The sequence below is a fragment of the Mixophyes fleayi genome, chromosome 6 (genome assembly GCF_038048845.1).
Source record: "Mixophyes fleayi isolate aMixFle1 chromosome 6, aMixFle1.hap1, whole genome shotgun sequence".
Classification (NCBI taxonomy): domain Eukaryota; kingdom Metazoa; phylum Chordata; class Amphibia; order Anura; family Limnodynastidae; genus Mixophyes; species Mixophyes fleayi.
The window spans coordinates 5,179,753-5,197,808 of NC_134407.1; the positions used below are offsets into that span (position 1 = coordinate 5,179,753).

The 18,056-nt window shown below is 41.2% G+C and overlaps 1 protein-coding gene across 32 annotated transcripts in view; it reads right to left on the reverse strand.

Annotated features, from left to right (window-relative positions):
• Positions 1 to 18,056, reverse strand: part of TCF7L2 (transcription factor 7 like 2) — a 141,608-nt gene that overhangs the window by 82,861 nt on the left and 40,691 nt on the right. For 15 of the 32 annotated variants that reach the window (XM_075215665.1, XM_075215661.1, XM_075215662.1 and 12 more), the window contains exons 4-5: positions 14,135 to 14,191; positions 2,732 to 2,821 (exon numbers count right to left, since the gene is read on the reverse strand). The exons of 12 other annotated variants lie outside the window; for them this stretch is intronic. In XM_075215665.1, coding sequence (XP_075071766.1) covers positions 2,732 to 2,821; positions 14,135 to 14,191 — 147 coding nt within the window. The remainder of the gene's footprint in view (positions 1 to 2,731; positions 2,822 to 14,134; positions 14,192 to 18,056) is intronic. 5 more of the 32 variants (XM_075215669.1, XM_075215686.1, XM_075215684.1 and 2 more) reach the window with 2 other exon arrangements.

Below are 18,056 nucleotides of genomic sequence, written 5' to 3' on the forward strand. Positions count from 1 at the left end.
CAAGCACAGTAAATATTATTATCTATAGTTGTATCCATGGGAGGGGAGATGAGATCCAGAAAAGCAGACGCCACTTCCTCAGATATGGACAACAACTGATATACAAACACAGGCTGATCTCAGGCAGATTTGGCCCCCAGCTCCCACACTGCCAGGATCATAAAGGGGCCACATGCCTCAGTTTCTCATTCATCATCACATCTATCTTAGAACAGACCATTACAGCAGGTAGATGAAGAACGACAAGTGGACTCATTAGTATAACCTGTGGATCTGTTACAATGTGTCACCTGTGGATCTGTTACAATGTGTCAGTCAGTAATGATTACACCTGTAGATCTGTTACAATGTGTCAGTCAGTTACGAATACACCTGTGCTCCAGCAAGGAGATATGGAAAACATGGACTGTTAGGGGTCCCTGAGGACCGGAATTGAGAAACCCCGAACATTCCAGATTGGAAAATCAGGGACTATTGGTCACACTCCCAATCCACCAACACCCATTTTTTTTTTTTTTAATAGGCCGCGCCTCTATTGGTTGCTAAAAACCTGGAACTGTCCTTAAAAAATCAGGACTGCTGGCAGTTATGCATAAAACTAAACATGTTATCTGTACTGCGTGTTACATATGATTTCTTCTATGATCACATTTTTACATGTCTGCAAGAAGTTAGCTATCTTCTGGGAGATATGAATATTCATCAGTATTACTGAAAGAAGGAACAGCCCATGTACTGGCAGGAGCATGCTCAGTGAGCTCCTCAGAAACATCCTGTGACATCATCAATCTGCCAGCCCTCAGCACATTGGCTCTGAGTGATCACATGAGCTTAGAGTACAGGAACAGGTCAATAATTGCAAGAAGACATTTTTATAGCTGATTTTCTCTGGAATGGAATGTGTTAATAAATCTAATCCTGTTATAATCTTTTATCAGGCTGTATTATTGTACTATAACTGTTCATTTATGTAAAACTGCATGCCAGGTACGCCTTAATTGGAATTTTTAACAAGGAGAAAGTTACAGGACAATTTCTGAACCCAGCGATTACCTCAGGAAATCTCTCTCAGATATGATTCACACAGGTTCTGGGGACCATCTGAGGGAATCTTTTAATCATCCGCCAGCCCCAGAACCTGTGTAAGTCATATGTGCCCCTTATTACAGGGTGAGGACTATGGTGAGAGTCAATTGTTGAATCATCTTTCTTGCTACATTGCTTATTTTTAATAACAAGATGTGAAATAGCCAATCAGACATTGGCTTTGATCAGTCGGGCATTCCTGTATTTCAGCCGCACACTCCGTCAATGTTACACGTACACAGATCACTTATTAAGATACAAAATACATTATTCCACAGGCGCTGGTGTGCTGGCTGTAAAGCCAATTTTATCATGTTATCTATTTTTTGTACATATGAAACGCTACATTTGAATACTTTATTGTTGGAATAAATGTAACTGCAGCAGTTATCTCAGTAGCTTTTCCCAACATCGCTGCTCTGCAATAGTTCAGTGCTACCTATTGCCTTCCTATGCTGGGCCAGATTTGAGAAGAATCTGTGGGGCAAGGATCCGGTGTAGACACAGCACACACAAACACACACACACACACACATGGCAATTACAGAAAAATACTATAGTAAAAACATCAACATTACATTTCATGTTATAATATTAATCATTCCTACAAAGATCCTACAACAAAATTATAATAATTTTCTTTCAAGTATTAAAGGCTAAAATAAACTATTTTGTGAAAGGAGAACAGGTAACCTTTCTCTGCTCACAAGAGCTTGCAACGTGTAACATTCACATACATGTGTAAAGTGTGAGAGGCAGTGTCTGTTCTTCTATAATGTAACTAGCAAAATTAGGGTTCAGCTGCTCCGTGCTGTGTTCCTCAATAAGGTCACAGGCATAAAGTTTATAGAGAACAGAGCTTCAGTTCTGACAAGATCCTGAAATGTTTTTATATATATCCAATGACTGTTATTAATAGCTATTTTACATCAACCAATTTGCACATTACTGTAATAATTAATTCCAATAATTAACTTAATCTAAACATACAATGTATATATATATAATTTAGTCATGGTGCAGAGTGATGTGTCTAGTCACCCCTCCCGTAATCACACACGATGATTTTACAATTACTGCTAATCACACAAAAGCTCTAACTAGCGCTATCTAACTGAAATGATCTTTAGAAATATGATAGCTCCTGTAATAACATTGTTAATCGCCCAGTTATTAAAGAAACATTCCCAGAAACTAACTAAATTTTCACTGCCCCGTCCCATAGTGAAATTGGGCGCTGGAGCGGTTAACCGGGGCCTGCGCCGTTTTCTGTAGTATAGCGCTGGGAAAAGATCCTATAACATTAATCCTAAGATGGACCAATAGGAAGCTGCAAGCTTTACCAGCCATAGGTTATAGGTGAAAACCTGGACAGACAAAAACCCCCTTGAAAAATGGTTTTAGGGTGCGGTTTCCGGGAGCTCCAATAGGGTAAAAGAGCAGCTCAGTGAATATTAAATAACCAGTCGGGAACCCTGCTTTATAAACTGTTACATGGCTTTGTGTGTGGGGCAGACTGATCGATCTAATATAGTGATTTATTTTCTACTCAATAGATACATTTTATCATTGTAGATCATCATGTGTGTGTACAAATCATACAATGAAAAGATTGTTTGTATAAAATTGTTGCGTGTGTGGGTACCTCTGACGGAGTCCTGTAGTGATATAACTGCGGAACGCTCTTCTGAAAGAAGAAAGGTACACTCCCCTCCCAGGGTTTCTCAGAGAAGCCCTATACAGTCAGGGGAGAAAGTGAAGTTTGTTAGCATAGGGGAAGTTTAAAAGTGAAAAAATTATATTTAATTAATAATAATTATTAAAACACAGGTAACAAGCTTGTTAGCATGGAGGGAGCTTAAAAAAATATAAATTAAATATTTTTATTTAATGAATAATAATTATGAAATAAATATTAATTATGAAATAAATACTAAGTATGACATTAATAAATAATATGAAATATTGCTATTTAATGAATACTAATTGTGAAATAAATACTAATTATGAAATAAATATTAATTATGAAATAAATAATAATATGAAATAATTTTGTTTAATGAACAATAATAATTATTAAATGAAACAATAAGAGTAACAATGCTTTTAGCTTGGGGAGCTTAAATGAATAAATATCAATAAAATATTTTTATTTAATGAATAATAATAATTTAATAATAATAATAAAAACAACTAAATGATACAATAAGGGTAACAAAGTTTGTTAGCATAGGGGCGCTAAAATATTAAATATAAATGAAATGTTTGTTTAATGAATAATAATAAAATGATACAATTAGGGGAACAATGCCATCAGTACGTCAGTGAATAGACATGTGAATTATTATTTTTATCACGCCTTGGAAACAACTCTTATCAAAGACTCAAAATGATGAATTACTTGTGATATTTTTTTTTTTTTATTATTTAGCACAAAACCAACAGTGCGATTAAGGACCCAGGAAAACATACAGAGAAAACAGAACGTGTACAGTCAAAGTAATTAAATAAATGAATGTGGACAAATCTAAAGGAATGTTTAATGCGAGTATCACAAATAAAGATTGAGAGAGAAAATGCGCAGTTCAGCAACGATGCATTTTGCTGGAAATTAAATGGCTGTTTACTGCAGTTTCAGCAATGCAGCCGAGGCTCCGTCAAGCCATTAAGTTGAGTGTAGAACTTCATAGGCCTGGCTGTCTTTCCCAACCATCCTTTTGATGTTACCTCCAAAGGAACGAGATCAAAGGCTCATAGTGCGGTGAGGGAAAGTCCCCGCTCTTAGCCCAGCAGCCTGTGTGATACAGCTTCAAATTTTGGCCACAAGTGCAAGAAAAATAGACTTGCATAGGTAAGTGATAAAACAAAACTAACAGGGGCAAGTATAAAATAAGAGGCAGTGAGGGGTTACATACATGGGCACCGTTTATTTACACCGACACGCTAAAATAAAGTGTTGTGCAGTACACGCCAGCACCTGTATAAAAACAGGAGGCAAATGTGCACCTGCCCTGAACAGTCACATCCATGTTTGGACATGATGTATAGCTGGAATGTAAGCTTGCCGGGTTCAGAGGTCACATGGTTCTACATGCCTTCTACATTCACAGGAAGAGCAAGTTTATACCCAGAGACTCGGGGCAGATTTATCAAACCTTCTAAAAAGGAAAAGTAGACGTGTCGACCATAGCAACCAATCAGATTCCAGCTATCGTACTTTAGAATGTACTAAATAAATGATAGCTAGGATCTGATTGGCTGCTGTGGGCAAAACGTCCACGTTTTCCATTTTAAAAGGTTTCATAATTCTATTCCTGGGTATTAAGTAGGAAAAACTTAATTTATATTTATAGTATGCAAATAAAAGGTCAAAATTATTAAAATTTTAGTTCTATTTTATCAAACCCCATAACAAACTAAATAATAATAATAATAATAATAATAATAATAATAAAACTACCACTGATAATGTATAATTAATATAGAGTTCAGCTTTGTAAAATAATTCTAATCAGTCAGTATTGCTTATTAAATACGTCCCATTATTCCCAGTTGCTGGCGCCATATAAATAAATGTTAATAATAATGGTAATATTAGTGGCACGCTATGCATGTACTCCACTGGGTAAATTTATCAAGCTGCAGGTTTAAAAAGTGGAGATGTTGTCTATAGCAACCAATCAGATTCTAGCTGTCATTTTGTAGAATGTACTAAATAAGTGATAACTAGAATCTGATTGGTTGCTATAGGCAACATCTCCACTTTATCAAACCCGTAGCTTGATCAATTTACCCCCCATGTCTATAGAACTAACGGCCCACAGCAACTTTTTCTCACAAATGAGCCTGTCGTTATGGGGAAACACATGGATGACAGCGTCTGTGGGGCGCACACTTTTCTTTTGAATAAATCCTTGCCGTGTTGGGCTTGGACAATAGTATGTGGGCATTGGTTACACGTGAGCTGAATACTTGCACGCACTGCGCAACAGAAAAGTATTGTGCTTACACATATTTCGTGGCTCTTATAGGATGTTTTGTGAATATACGGTGCCACTTTATATGCCAGTCATTCCTGACTGCCCACTGGCCTTGTACTGCCGATTGTTTGGTGCCCAACAATGCTCTGATGGAAACCGATCTGATCGTTATGAACCTTAACAGCAAATGTCTTAGTTATGTAAATAGGTCATTACATAGGAAACTGGGGACTTGTATAAACTAATAAATATGATTAATAAAAGGTCACGACGAGCCGTACAGCAGGATAGTCTTTCTCCCTGCAGTTAGAGGGATATAGTTCCATGTCACATATGTAAACACACAGACACATGTATGTAACACGGGCTGACGACATGTGGTTTAGGAGTAAGATTCTGAAGTGTCACATCTCTCATTAAGTAGATTCCCGGCAGCTAGCAGATAAAAGAGCTAATTGCTCCCCTGATAATACGCCTCAGTATTTACACAGGATTCCTGTATTCCGAGTCTAAAGACACCGCGTTGGAAGCTACAGGCCCAGCCACGAGTCTCTTACAAGCCGGCGTGACGCAAGGACCACCTACAGATGATCAGTTAACCCCTCTTGTGCCACAGAGATATCATCAGACTACAACAGACTACTACTATTTGTTACCACAAAATAAACAACAAAAAAAAAATCAAACAATGAATGTAAGAAACATGAAATAAAAAAAAACTAAATCAATAATAAATATAATTTATAAGCGTCAGCTGATGTGATCCCTCTCCTAATCCTGCCGAGTTAGGTGTTTCCCTTATACTTTCACATCTTGTGTCCTTTGCTGATGAAATGATCCTTATGATCAGACCATATACAGTATCTCCCTCTGACTGTCAGAAGTCAGACAAACTCAATCACAGAATGCGGCAGAAAATGGTTGAGCTCTTTCGCATCTCAGGGTGACGGCAATGTTCTATCTTCTCTCCATAAGTCCAGCGAACGCAGAACACGCTCGGCAAGGACTTTGTCACCAACGGAACCGGTTTTATTGCAGCAACAACTCTCTGAGCAGCAACAGCAGCGCCTGAAACACCCGGAGAACATGGAATGACCCCGTGACTGGGCTACAAATAGGAACTAGAATATAGAGTTGAGCCTCTGCATCCTGTACATGGAATTTGTCACCGCGCAGAGGGCCCAGTCACTTAATCACACGGCAAATAGTAACACAGCTCCGTCTGTAATCCAGACACATGCCAGGCCTCTTAGCTGCCTCCGGGAGACTTTTCCAGCATGTGCAGCTAACTCGTTCCGAAGGGCTGAACTCAGGGAGGACAAATAACTGACAGCAATAAAACAACAGCGTAACTGCAATCAGGAAAAGTCCAGAAAGTCGCTCGTAGAATGAAGGCCTACGCTTAGCAAAGACCTCAAATACTGACGCCACTGACCTTCTACATCATGAAGGAAAACCCTCAGTACGGTGCTAATTTGCAGCCCGACAGCCTGTCAGGAGAGAAACATCTAGTCCCTTCAGTCACTTTACCAGCTTGACTCAGGGTAACACAACGTCAGACATCGCAGGGCCCGTGGCTCCGAAACTAGCCCGACAATTGTCTGTGGACACGTTAGTAAGTGCAGATATGACCACTAACAGGCCAAGAAGAGGTCCATCCGCTCGCCTCATCCATCAAATAGACTGATTCCGTCAGCTGCAGCCAAAGTGGACCAAGATTCCGGTGCCCGGGCCGCGTGGGACCGGCTATAGATTATGTCAGAGCGGGTGGGTTATTGCAGATTTGGGCTTTCTACGCCATTTAATAAAGTAGCACAAACAAGACTGGACTCTGAATGGGAATGAGAGGGATCAGTACGGAGGTCACCATGAGTGTTATCTGCCATCAGTACGAAGTCAGATTCTGTAACTGGCAATACAGTCACCAGAGTATACCCTCGGGCACGATATAGATCCAGGTTACACTATCAGTGCCGGCCACAGGGAAAGACCCACAAGGGAGCGTCCTTCAAGGTCTAGTTCAAATAAATAAGATATTAAACAAAACATTTGTACTAATTTGTGTAAAAAGATATAACACATATGTAATCGCTCTACTTAATCATAAAAATGTAAAAAAAAAAAATTTGCTTTCAGATTTCTGAATGTTTTTCACTAATAAAACACAAACAAAACTCTGACCTTCAAAGTAAAAAGACAGAAGTAGTGCTGGTGTAGCCAGAGATGGAGTGTAGTTATCGTCATACCTCTTGTACCACAATAACATTGGTGGAACGTTGGTCTGGTCGTGGAGATGTAAAACACATGTGAACACTAAGCGGTTAAAGTGTAAGTTGCTGTATAAAGTAATCTGGGTGTGAAGGTACAGGGGTTACCCTCCCAGCGAACAGGAGACCTATCGTGGTGTCACACCAGGTAACTTGGAATAAATCCAAACGTTGAACAAACTGGTATTGTGTACGGAGAAGATTAATCATCAAATTAGCACGCTATCACCTTGTAACCTCTGTATTCACAATCCAACGCCTGGGAGTACACAGGACAAGAGCAGCCTGACGAGCCCAGAGTGTTAGATGTCTCAGGAAGGAGAGCTGAGATCTCTATTTGACAGTTACCTGTTCAGGACCAGACACCAGGTGAGTGAGTCATTAAAGACAAAACACGCATGCACTTTTTCTTCAGCGTGTTATTTGCATGTGTGAATTTATAAATGCAGAGATCGCTCCCATCCTGCAGCCAGTCTGAGATGGCGCCGTGACCCATATCAGCGCTAAGGGCGCAAAACCCAGGCACCAGGAGGAGTCTTCAAGGCGGAGCTACAGAGGGCACGCGTGGCAGTAGCATAAGCCATGTGCTACATTGTATATGAGTAGAACATTGAGCCCTAAGATGAAAAAAACTCTGAGACCTCCAATATATTAACAAAATCCTCAGATCCCCAGCAATGAGCAAAGCTGCTATTTCTAAGAAAATAGACACTTTCTAGTTGAAACATGAAACCCTGGAATCACACAAAGCGGGCACGACGGAATATTAAATGCACAAATCAAAGTTTACCATGTTGCCAGCCCCAATTCCTGGTTATAACTGACCCCTGTATCACGATACGGACGTTCCGTATCCTGGTAACAATACGTCTGTATTTCACAATATGTTACTCAGATTCTTCATGGTTTGAATGTAGATGGTCTCAAATGAGAAAGCATGCTACAAAAATGGGGTATTGTAATAATAATTAATAATCATATGATACAGTAGAGAGTGACGCTGATAGATAGGCTGCCTATAATGGTCACGCTGTACTAGACGCATGGAAACAAGGGAATGGACAATGGTCTTTACATTACCGGCTCACAATCTCAATAAATAATAGAAAATGCATTAGTAACACCCTGGTTGGGACCACAGCAATGTCTGAGGAACTGAAATATGAAACACTCGAGTTGCCAAAACCTTACAATCAGGGCTGTCCAACTGGCAGCTGTAGGCCTGGGTGCGTCCCGCCGAGTCCATGGTACCCCCGCCTGCCCCTCCTAACATATGGAATCAATGCTCAACCTGCAGCCAGACAGCGAAACCCCTAGGTGTAATTATATGGACAGAAAGGATCTAGATTTTAGGAATTGCTAGCTGGATTCCTCACATCACCGGGTAGGACCTGTACAAAGATCTGTAGGAATCTAGGACACAACGCACGTCCTGATGTGACACCGTCTCTCTCTCTGCCGCATCGCACACACGGAGCTTTAGTCACAGCACGAATAAGGTCATTACGGGGTTTATCGATCCCTCAGTGTATTTCAGGCTGCTAAAACGGGAACTATTGCACAACTGTAAAACTAATAATAGATTTATTACAGCAACACAAATAAAACTTTTCAATCTAGTTAAAAAAAGGTAGAAGTCCCGTAAATATATTTAGGCTTGTATGTAAGACGACGTATGACCACATGTTTTACTGAAATAAATGACAGCAACATAAAAAGAATATTTTGAATTTGGAACCTACTGTTCTTGCTCTGTACTGCGGCGCAGACAGGGGGCGCTGTTTAATTCCCGGTAAACCGTGCAGCGTGAACTAACAGACCGCAAACATTCATTCTGTTTATTTTGAAAGAACATTTCTTTAGCTGAATCGTGGTGACACAACACACAGCCGGGAGGACAATAGAGGCTCCAAGGCAGAACATGTGCAAATACAGATTTTTGGAAATGAATCAGTTTCCTGAATGGTGTCTATTTGCGGTTAACAGGCGAGTTGTCTTTGTTGCCGGAAGTATGCTTGGTGTTAGGGCTGCAAACAGTCACAGGCACTGTCCAACATCAGGGACAACAACAATACTCCATCCCAAAGCTGCCCCCCACCCCAGTCCAAGCCTGATCATGTGATGTGTATGCTGGATCTCACTGGGCCACTCTGCTAAATATGGGGAACACTTCTAAAAATATCTGTACGCACTTCTTTATAATTAAGAATGTATCTGTTTGTTCTCGGATATTCATTGTTTTGTCTTCTCCCCACTATGAACCACCCTCCCCCCCTTACTTTTTTCTGCATCCCCCCCCCCCACGATGCTTTTAAACCCTTAATAAAAACTATTGATGTTAAAAATATCTGGAAAAACGGTGGAAAAACTGAATATAGTATAAGGGAAAAAAATGAGGAAAGACACCTCAAATAATAAAAACTGCACTAATAGTGCTTAAAAATGTCCCACAAATAGAACCTTGCATTAGTCATGTACAGATCTGACAATCACTTTTACCTTCCATAAATATCAGATTGTATGTCCCCCATTTGTGCATGTCACAGGGGGCGAAAGATTTTGCAAAGCAGTTTTATTAGTGCAGCTGTATGAGATATTGCTCAATAGGCAACAGGCACTGCATGGCACACCGGCCACCAGGCGCTGCATGGCACACCAGGCAACAGGCAGTGCATGGCACACCAGGCAACAGGCAGTGCATGGCACACCAGGCAACAGGCAGTGCATGGCACACCGGCCACCAGGCAACGTGCAGTGCAGGGCACACCGGTCACCAGGCGCTGCATGGCACACCGGCCACCAGGCAACGGGCGCTGCATGGCACACCAGCCACTGCATGGCAAACCAGCCACCAGGCACTGCATGGCACACCGGCCACCAGGCAACGGGCGCTGCATGGCACACCGGCCACCAGGCAACGGGCGCTGCATGGCACACCGGCCACCAGGCAACGGGCAGTGCATGGCACACCAGCCACCAGGCACTGCATGGCACACCAGCCACCAGGCACTGCATGGCACACCGGCCACCAGGCAACCGGCAGTGCATGGCACACCAGCCACCAGGCAACGGGCAGTGCATGGCACACCAGCCACCAGGCACTGCATGGCACACCGGCCACCAGGCAACGGGCAGTGCATGGCACACCAGCCACCAGGCAACGGGCAGTGCATGGCACACCAGCCACCAGGCACTGCATGGCACACCGGCCACCAGGCAACCGGCAGTGCATGGCACACCAGCCACAGGCAATGAGCTGTGCTTTACACCCACACCTCTTCTGCATAAACTACATCATGGCTGCTTAATTGTCTGACACATTTCTCCCTCAGGCCTAACATGTTGGATTACTTTCTACACCCATGTCAGAAGTATGTTTCTTTCAGAAAGGAATGTGAAAAGCCACCGCCGGCATCTCCAATGAAAACGTAACCACAGGTCTACTAGTCCCTCAGTACCTCTCTGCACAGTCACACAATGATCGTTCAGTCACTGTAGACACATAATGCACTGTCAGGAACTCCCCAACAACAAGCAACACTTCTCCAGCCAGCCCGGCAGCGGCTGTGTGCACAAACATCCTGCTGTTTACTGATGATATTACAGTCACAGGTAAATGTAACCAGGAAGACCGGGTGCTACGTAGTGCAGGTGTATCTGCTGCTAGAGATATGGATAAATCATGGCAGACACGCTATACCTGACCTAAGCGGAACATGTAAACATAACTGCATGTAGACTTTACTTTTCCTATGTATACAGAACCTTCAATAACACAAGCATACAGGATAACTGATAACCACATTTACCTGTGGATATACATCTAGCGGCTTTGTGATGCTCTCTCTGTGAAGGATAATAACGAACGCTACAAGAGGAAGCCAACGTCTACATTCTACCTCTGTAGAGGAAAAAATGGTTTCCCCTACACTAACAGCACCAAGTGCTGGTTGTAACCGTGCCATCCACAGTCAGGCGCAGAGGAAGGAGCTCCACACACGCCAGAAAGGCTGTACCTCACCTCTATCGCTGTACAGGTACCATTCCTGCTGAACCTCTGAGAGCGTTTTATTTACACATACACACTCTGTATACAGCACCTTCCTTTAGATAGAATATAAATATTTTGTGAGATGCAAACCTCCCCCTGTCAAAACGCTACACCCGTAATCTGTCTGCTGCAAATCTCTTCTCTGCCGCTACAGCTTAGATGTAACGTCCCACCTACAGTCATAAGGAGAATAAAACACTAAACTTGTGATGTGAACACGCTGGATGTATGAAGGTTGTTGGGGGTGACTACATGCAGGCCGATTTCCTACACATGGACACACACACACACACACACACGGTGTGACACGGCTGAAATACTCTGTGATGCTGTTAACCCTCAAATGCCTTAATCAGCTAAAAGGTATTCTTGGCCAGTCTAGTTGGGGGGCGGGGTACAATTGATGGCAACAGTAACATGTACTGACCCCTCACATGCAACTATAGTGCTCAATGTAACATGCAGATCATAATACAATGTGAAACACAGATCATAATACATTATAACATGCAGATTGTACAATATAACATGTAAATAATACAATGTAACACACAGATCATAAGACAGTGCGACACACAGATCATAATACAATGTGACACGTGGATCATAACACAATATAACACGCAGATCATGATACAATGTGATATGCAGATTGTACAATATAACATGCAAATAATACAATGTAACACACAGATCATAACACAATGTGACACAGATCATGATACAATGTAACATGCAAATAACACAATGCGACACACACCATAACACAATGCGACACTCACACCGTAACACAATGCGACACTCACACCGTAACACAATGCGACACTCACACCGTAACACAATGCGACACTCACACCGTAACACAATGCGACACTCACACCATAACACAATGCGACTCTCACACCGTAACACAATGCGACACAATATAGAACACAATTGGCACTCAGCATATACACACAATCATACACAACACTCCGTCTCACTGCCAGCCATGTATACATTGTCTTGTGTGTGTTTACATGTAGCACAGGTGTGTGTTAGTGGCAGCTGCATGCAGGGAAGTATATGTGAGTTTTGGCTCCTTTCCACGTGGGTGGGATAAACAGACATTACATTACATCAAGCTCAAGGGAGTTTCAAATGGCCAAAAAAACACCCTGTTCTAATTCAGTGTATTTGTCACCCGGTGGAGCCAATATTCATAAGAATGCAGCCTATTAACAGGGAACTAGTGCCACCACTGAGGTGTGAGGCACTTTGTGCCTCAAGCCTCCATGATATTACTAGATATGGGGGCTGATCCTGGATATCATACAACAATACCCCCAGCACACACATGCACATAGATCAGTGTGAATCACTGTCTGTACATGTAAACACAGGAAGAGGAATGATCACAATGTGCGACAACGACGTGTATAGATGTCTCCATAATGGCTCATTCTGGACTCCAACATGACACCCGGCTCCCATACACACTTCAATCTCACATATACTTAGTTCTGACAGCTTTATATGAATATGTACAACACAGGTATAACTTCACGTGTCACAACACGGACCGACAGAAGTGTCTGCTAAGTGTTGTGTGTCTTACGTAAATAATAACATTTCTATAGCACAGTAAATGTTTTACACAAGTTTCCCTCAATATTGCAGATCTCGTCACTTTAAGAGTTGCTGTAGTTTTATAAATATTGCAACTACACGCAGTAGAAGGAGCTACCAGTGACAACTGAGGTATGGCCGAGCCCTGATAGGGGTAGGTGTCAACTAGGATGCTGCCACTAGTTCCAAGTGATTTATAAGGCTGACTGGTCATGAATATTTTGTCATCAACAAAATGGCCGCCTCTGCTACACATAGGTGACAAGTGCACTTTAAATAGCGAAACTTCCTTAGACAGTAATCAGCTATGTTATACAACGACTCAACTGAAAGTTACAAACTTTCCAGCCACTCTGGGTGGGAAATGTTTATACATTTTGTAGCTGGCTGTTAAATGCTCTTATGACGAGAGTAGAATCACCAGGAATTCAGGGTCACATTTATTTTACATCATAGTGATAAGACCAGTAAGTGATTTTTATGAGGCTATTTGTTCTCAGAGCCACTGAATGAGTCACAGCGATTCCATTAACTCTGCTTAAAGTGGAACTAACCGCAGCATTTGACACACTTATTTTAACACTCATCCCATGTAAATGTTTGTACAAATAAAAGTGATGAATATGTAAAATATGGCAACACACCCGTCCTCCAACTTTTACTGACTGATTAAAGAGCGTTGCTGTATATATCCATAGCAAACAATTCTCTGATGATAGAAATGCATATGTGAAGTAATATTACTCTGATTTATCAAACAGAAGAGTTTATTTATTGATGAGTTAGTAACAAGTTAAGTGAGATGAACTTTCTTGGAAATGTGGCAGTGTGTGGTGAGCAACTGTACAATTTCCCCATCTAAGACAATTATCAGAAGCTAGGATTTGAGCCCACATTTTGGGGTACATGCTGTAACAGTGAATGGATTCCCTGAACTGTGTAACTTTTTGGGGAATATAAAATGAAATAATGTCCCATTTGTCTGTGTCTAATGTACATTTCTCTCTAGACGGGCAAATGTCTCCTCTCAAATCTGTAATCACGGTCATTTGTTTATAAGGAGCAGATAAAGGTTAGCCATACAACACACATCGACCTCTATTACTCCCCATAGCAACAAGCCTATTTATAATATGTCCTACCTGCATCAAAGGACTGCAACAAGAAGCTAAATGCAGGTCTAGCGGTACATTCACGCACTAAGATGAAGAAGAAACTCGCATCAGCAGGTAAATGAAACGCTTCCAATTACATTACATGCACAATTAAAAGCATTTACACTCAATCTCCGGTTCATATTTAGCTAAAACCATTAAAGAAAAGGAAAAAATAAAGAAGAGAAAAAGGAAAAAGTGGAAGGGTCAAGCGAAAAAGCAGAACGCGGTTCAGCAACCCCGACCATTTAATTATCGTCTGCAGTGATGTCACAGGAGACGTGTGATGTCATCTTGAGTACAAGTGACCAGGCGAGTGCTAGGACTCGAGTAGAAGGGGGTGTTTGATGGGGGTGTACCTCTCGTTACCATACTCAAGTTCAAAGTAAAGACAAAAACATAAAATAACACAACAAATAAACATAAACAAACAAAATAAAATGAGTCTGACATCACGTGTTGCGCCGTGACCCCTCCAGACCGCAGCCTATGAAAACATGACGCAACAGCAGCACAAATCTACAATGCGGAGGATTCTAACAATTCCTTTTTATTTATTTTTAAACAGATTTTTAAATAATATATTCAAGAAATGAGGTAATGTCTATAGTGTGGTGATTCCATAAAAAATGGCAAATATAATTGTCAAAAAAATATATAAAAGAATGTTTATGATTTTAAAAAAAATTATTTAATTTTGTTATTATTATTTCGCCATGTTTACAAATAGATACCACAAGGTCTCATTTAGTGGTGGTTTATAAATCCCTGCCCTACAACCTCTCTAATTATAAAACATCCAGCGTGAGCCTTAATTAGCTAAACGAGGTCTTTCCCTTACAGGGATAATGAAAGTGGAGCTCATGTAGACACGTTAATTATTAGCCAAATGTAAAGAATAAAAAAAAAGTTTCTCTGATTTAGAGAGAATGAACTATAATTTACAAACAAATACAGCAATACTTGAAATTTTACGTTTTCCCTTCAGTCACTTCAGCACTAAAACAGGACGGTCCCTGATCTGTTCCACGGTACCACGGAGGGGTACGAGATAATGAGCACAAATCGAACAACAATTCAACTTTTTCCGAAACAAAACGAAGGTGAAACTTTCATACCGCCATATGCAATAGACTCAGCTTGTATCCTATCATTATCACAGGGTACCGGTGGGCACGTGAGGACAAGCAACCATGGACGTTCAAAAGGAAAATAAAAAACATAGATCAAAAATAAAATGAAAGTAGATTCTCCAACAGGATCCCTGCATCAGATCCTGCAGAACTCAAACCGCACCAGCTGTTGGTTTAAAGACAATCCGATCTGATGGACCCAGACACTGGGGCTTAAATCATATATAAGCTGAACCAGCAGCCGACCTCCAACCATCGTTATATCCCCTCTAATGTCCAGCTGCAATAAACTTTAGCAACTAATAAAGTCCACTGAACTTTTCCAGGGTCAGCGATTAACTTCACGAAGGGCCCCTCTTAAATCATGGACGGTATTAATAGGGACGTTTATTTCTGTTTACTTATAAAGCCAAAGTGCACGTTTCTGATGACACCTTCGTCGTGCAGGACAGCGGTCTTCCCCCACGCTGCTACAATAAGCCGTTATATCTATTGTTATAAGTCATTAAAAATCTCTTTGTGATATGTAAAATGTTCCAAAAAAACATACAGTAAAGGTTAAAATAAACCAGACTCTCCGAAAGGAAATTCATTTTGGATTTCAGTCTTATGCAATTTGGATGAGGGGTAAAGTTTAGGTTTGGGGTTTTGTTAACCTCTGTGGTCTTGAAGCAAATAGCCCCCAGTAGAAAGCCCCTGGGGGGCAACAGTGAATACAGACATTAGTTTGTGCTTTTGCTGCAACAGTTAAGTGTTTTGGGGATGGAGAACAAGCAGTTATTAATAATATCTGCTCAGCTTACTATGCATGCCAAGGTAATTAAAACAAGTTTGTTTTCCTTTCTTAAATTAAGTATATTTTCCTTCCGCCCTGTTAGATTTTGCTTCCAAACCTTGTGCGCGCTGCAGGATTAAGCAACATAGAACACTCTTCGGGGAACTGAACAACAATTTTGGGTCTTCCTCAGAAACGATGGAGGAGAGTTGCCTATAACTCTATTAGACATTAATAAACAGGTGTGGAAACTATTATCTGGGGTGCCTGGGACTTTGGGGATTCCCATAATTTGGATTATAAAAGTTAGCCGATTTTCGCTACTCCGCACCCAGAGGTCCCTTCCTCACTAAATAGATCAGAGCTCCTCACAGTGACTACAGGAGGGACCATGTCTGTGTGTATGACAATAATCACTAAACAGCAGCAGTTATTTCGTTTTTTTTGGTAATTTCAGGATAAAGGGTTCTTGATAAAAGATCCCAAATCCTGTGTAATTACTGCGCTAAAACTCTTATGTTAAATGAAGGCTGTGCCAAGGATAATGTCTTTTCGAAGGATGTTAAAATGGGGATGAAGAGGAGAAGCAGTTGCCAAACGCGTCAGCTCTGAATGATTAGTTGTGCAGTCTCCTAGGTAACACAGGCTCCAACTGGGCATGATCAGAGATTTTTGAACAAATTAGTAACAAAAGCTGAAAACAATTAACGTAGCATATAATATATTTTGTATTTAAGCTTTTGGACACTAATCAACTTTCACTGCGGAGGAAAACCCAGCTATTATTGAACAACATTAAAACAAACGCAAGTTTAAGGCCTAAGAAACCACAGGTCAAACGCACTCAGATTCGGTTGTGTTAAAAACAATAGTGCCACGGGCTAAACCGATGCCAGTGCGATTTAGTCCCAATACATGCAAATTCCAGATTTAGTTCTTCAGTCTGTAAGAATGATATATAACGATGTCCGGTAACCCCACAGCAGACCCTCAGAAGAACCGTATGCGGCTCCAGACACAATGAATGCAACAACAAACCGAGCTCTGTTCTGCAGAGAGGAGCAGAAATCCAATTTGAGGAATTATGGTGTCCTCATGCCGCTGTGAGGAAAGACAGGCTCTTTGTCTCTGGTGATCGCCCAGCAGAAACTGATTTTGGTTGTTATAGAAAAACAGCATACGTGAAACATGAGTTCAAACTTGATTATCTGGTGTTGGAATTGTACTGGGGCAGTTCCAGAAAGAGTGTAATATCCAAAATTAAGACCATATGGCTCCTTCCTAGCAAACCAGAGACTTTTTATTTCACAGGAACAGAAAATAGGACTTCAGCTCTCACAGAAACACAACTACGAACATCACACAAACATTGGAGCATATAATATGTATATGCAACTATGTTATGTGTAAAATATATGTCAATAGTGTTACCCCAATTATGTGTAGGCAACGTTTTTATTGTGATTTTTGCCAGAAGAAAAGACGAAAAACCTAATTACTAGACAAAATTGTATTTTCTAATGAAATAGGAGGAAAATGCCGATTAGGTGATTGTGTTAAATCACCAAACAAGTCTCTAAATATGTCTCTCAGTTTATTCCTGTCACCTGTGCACAACCGAGGCAGCCATTTTGAGTGTGTATCCAATATTCAGCCTTTCAATTCACAGGTGACATCGTCGAGGCACGAGGCACTGTGACTTTTACTGACCGAGTCATCTTCGTGTCACACGGGTGTTTTCAGTTTCAAAATGACATGTCCTGTATTTAAGTCGTATGGAATCTTGTGACCTGACCGGAAGTCAGCGCTCATGTAACAAGGCCTAAAAATATCAACGAGTTCTGTAACGAGAAACTGGCTGCAACACTTCCAAAATAATGTACGGGTATAGGGGACGTTTGCTTCCGACAAAGCTGGAAACCGGTTCCCTTGGGGAAAGCAGCCAGGGATCCAGTCACACCACTGAGGCACAATGCGATGGCAGCCATCTTTGTGGGCTCAA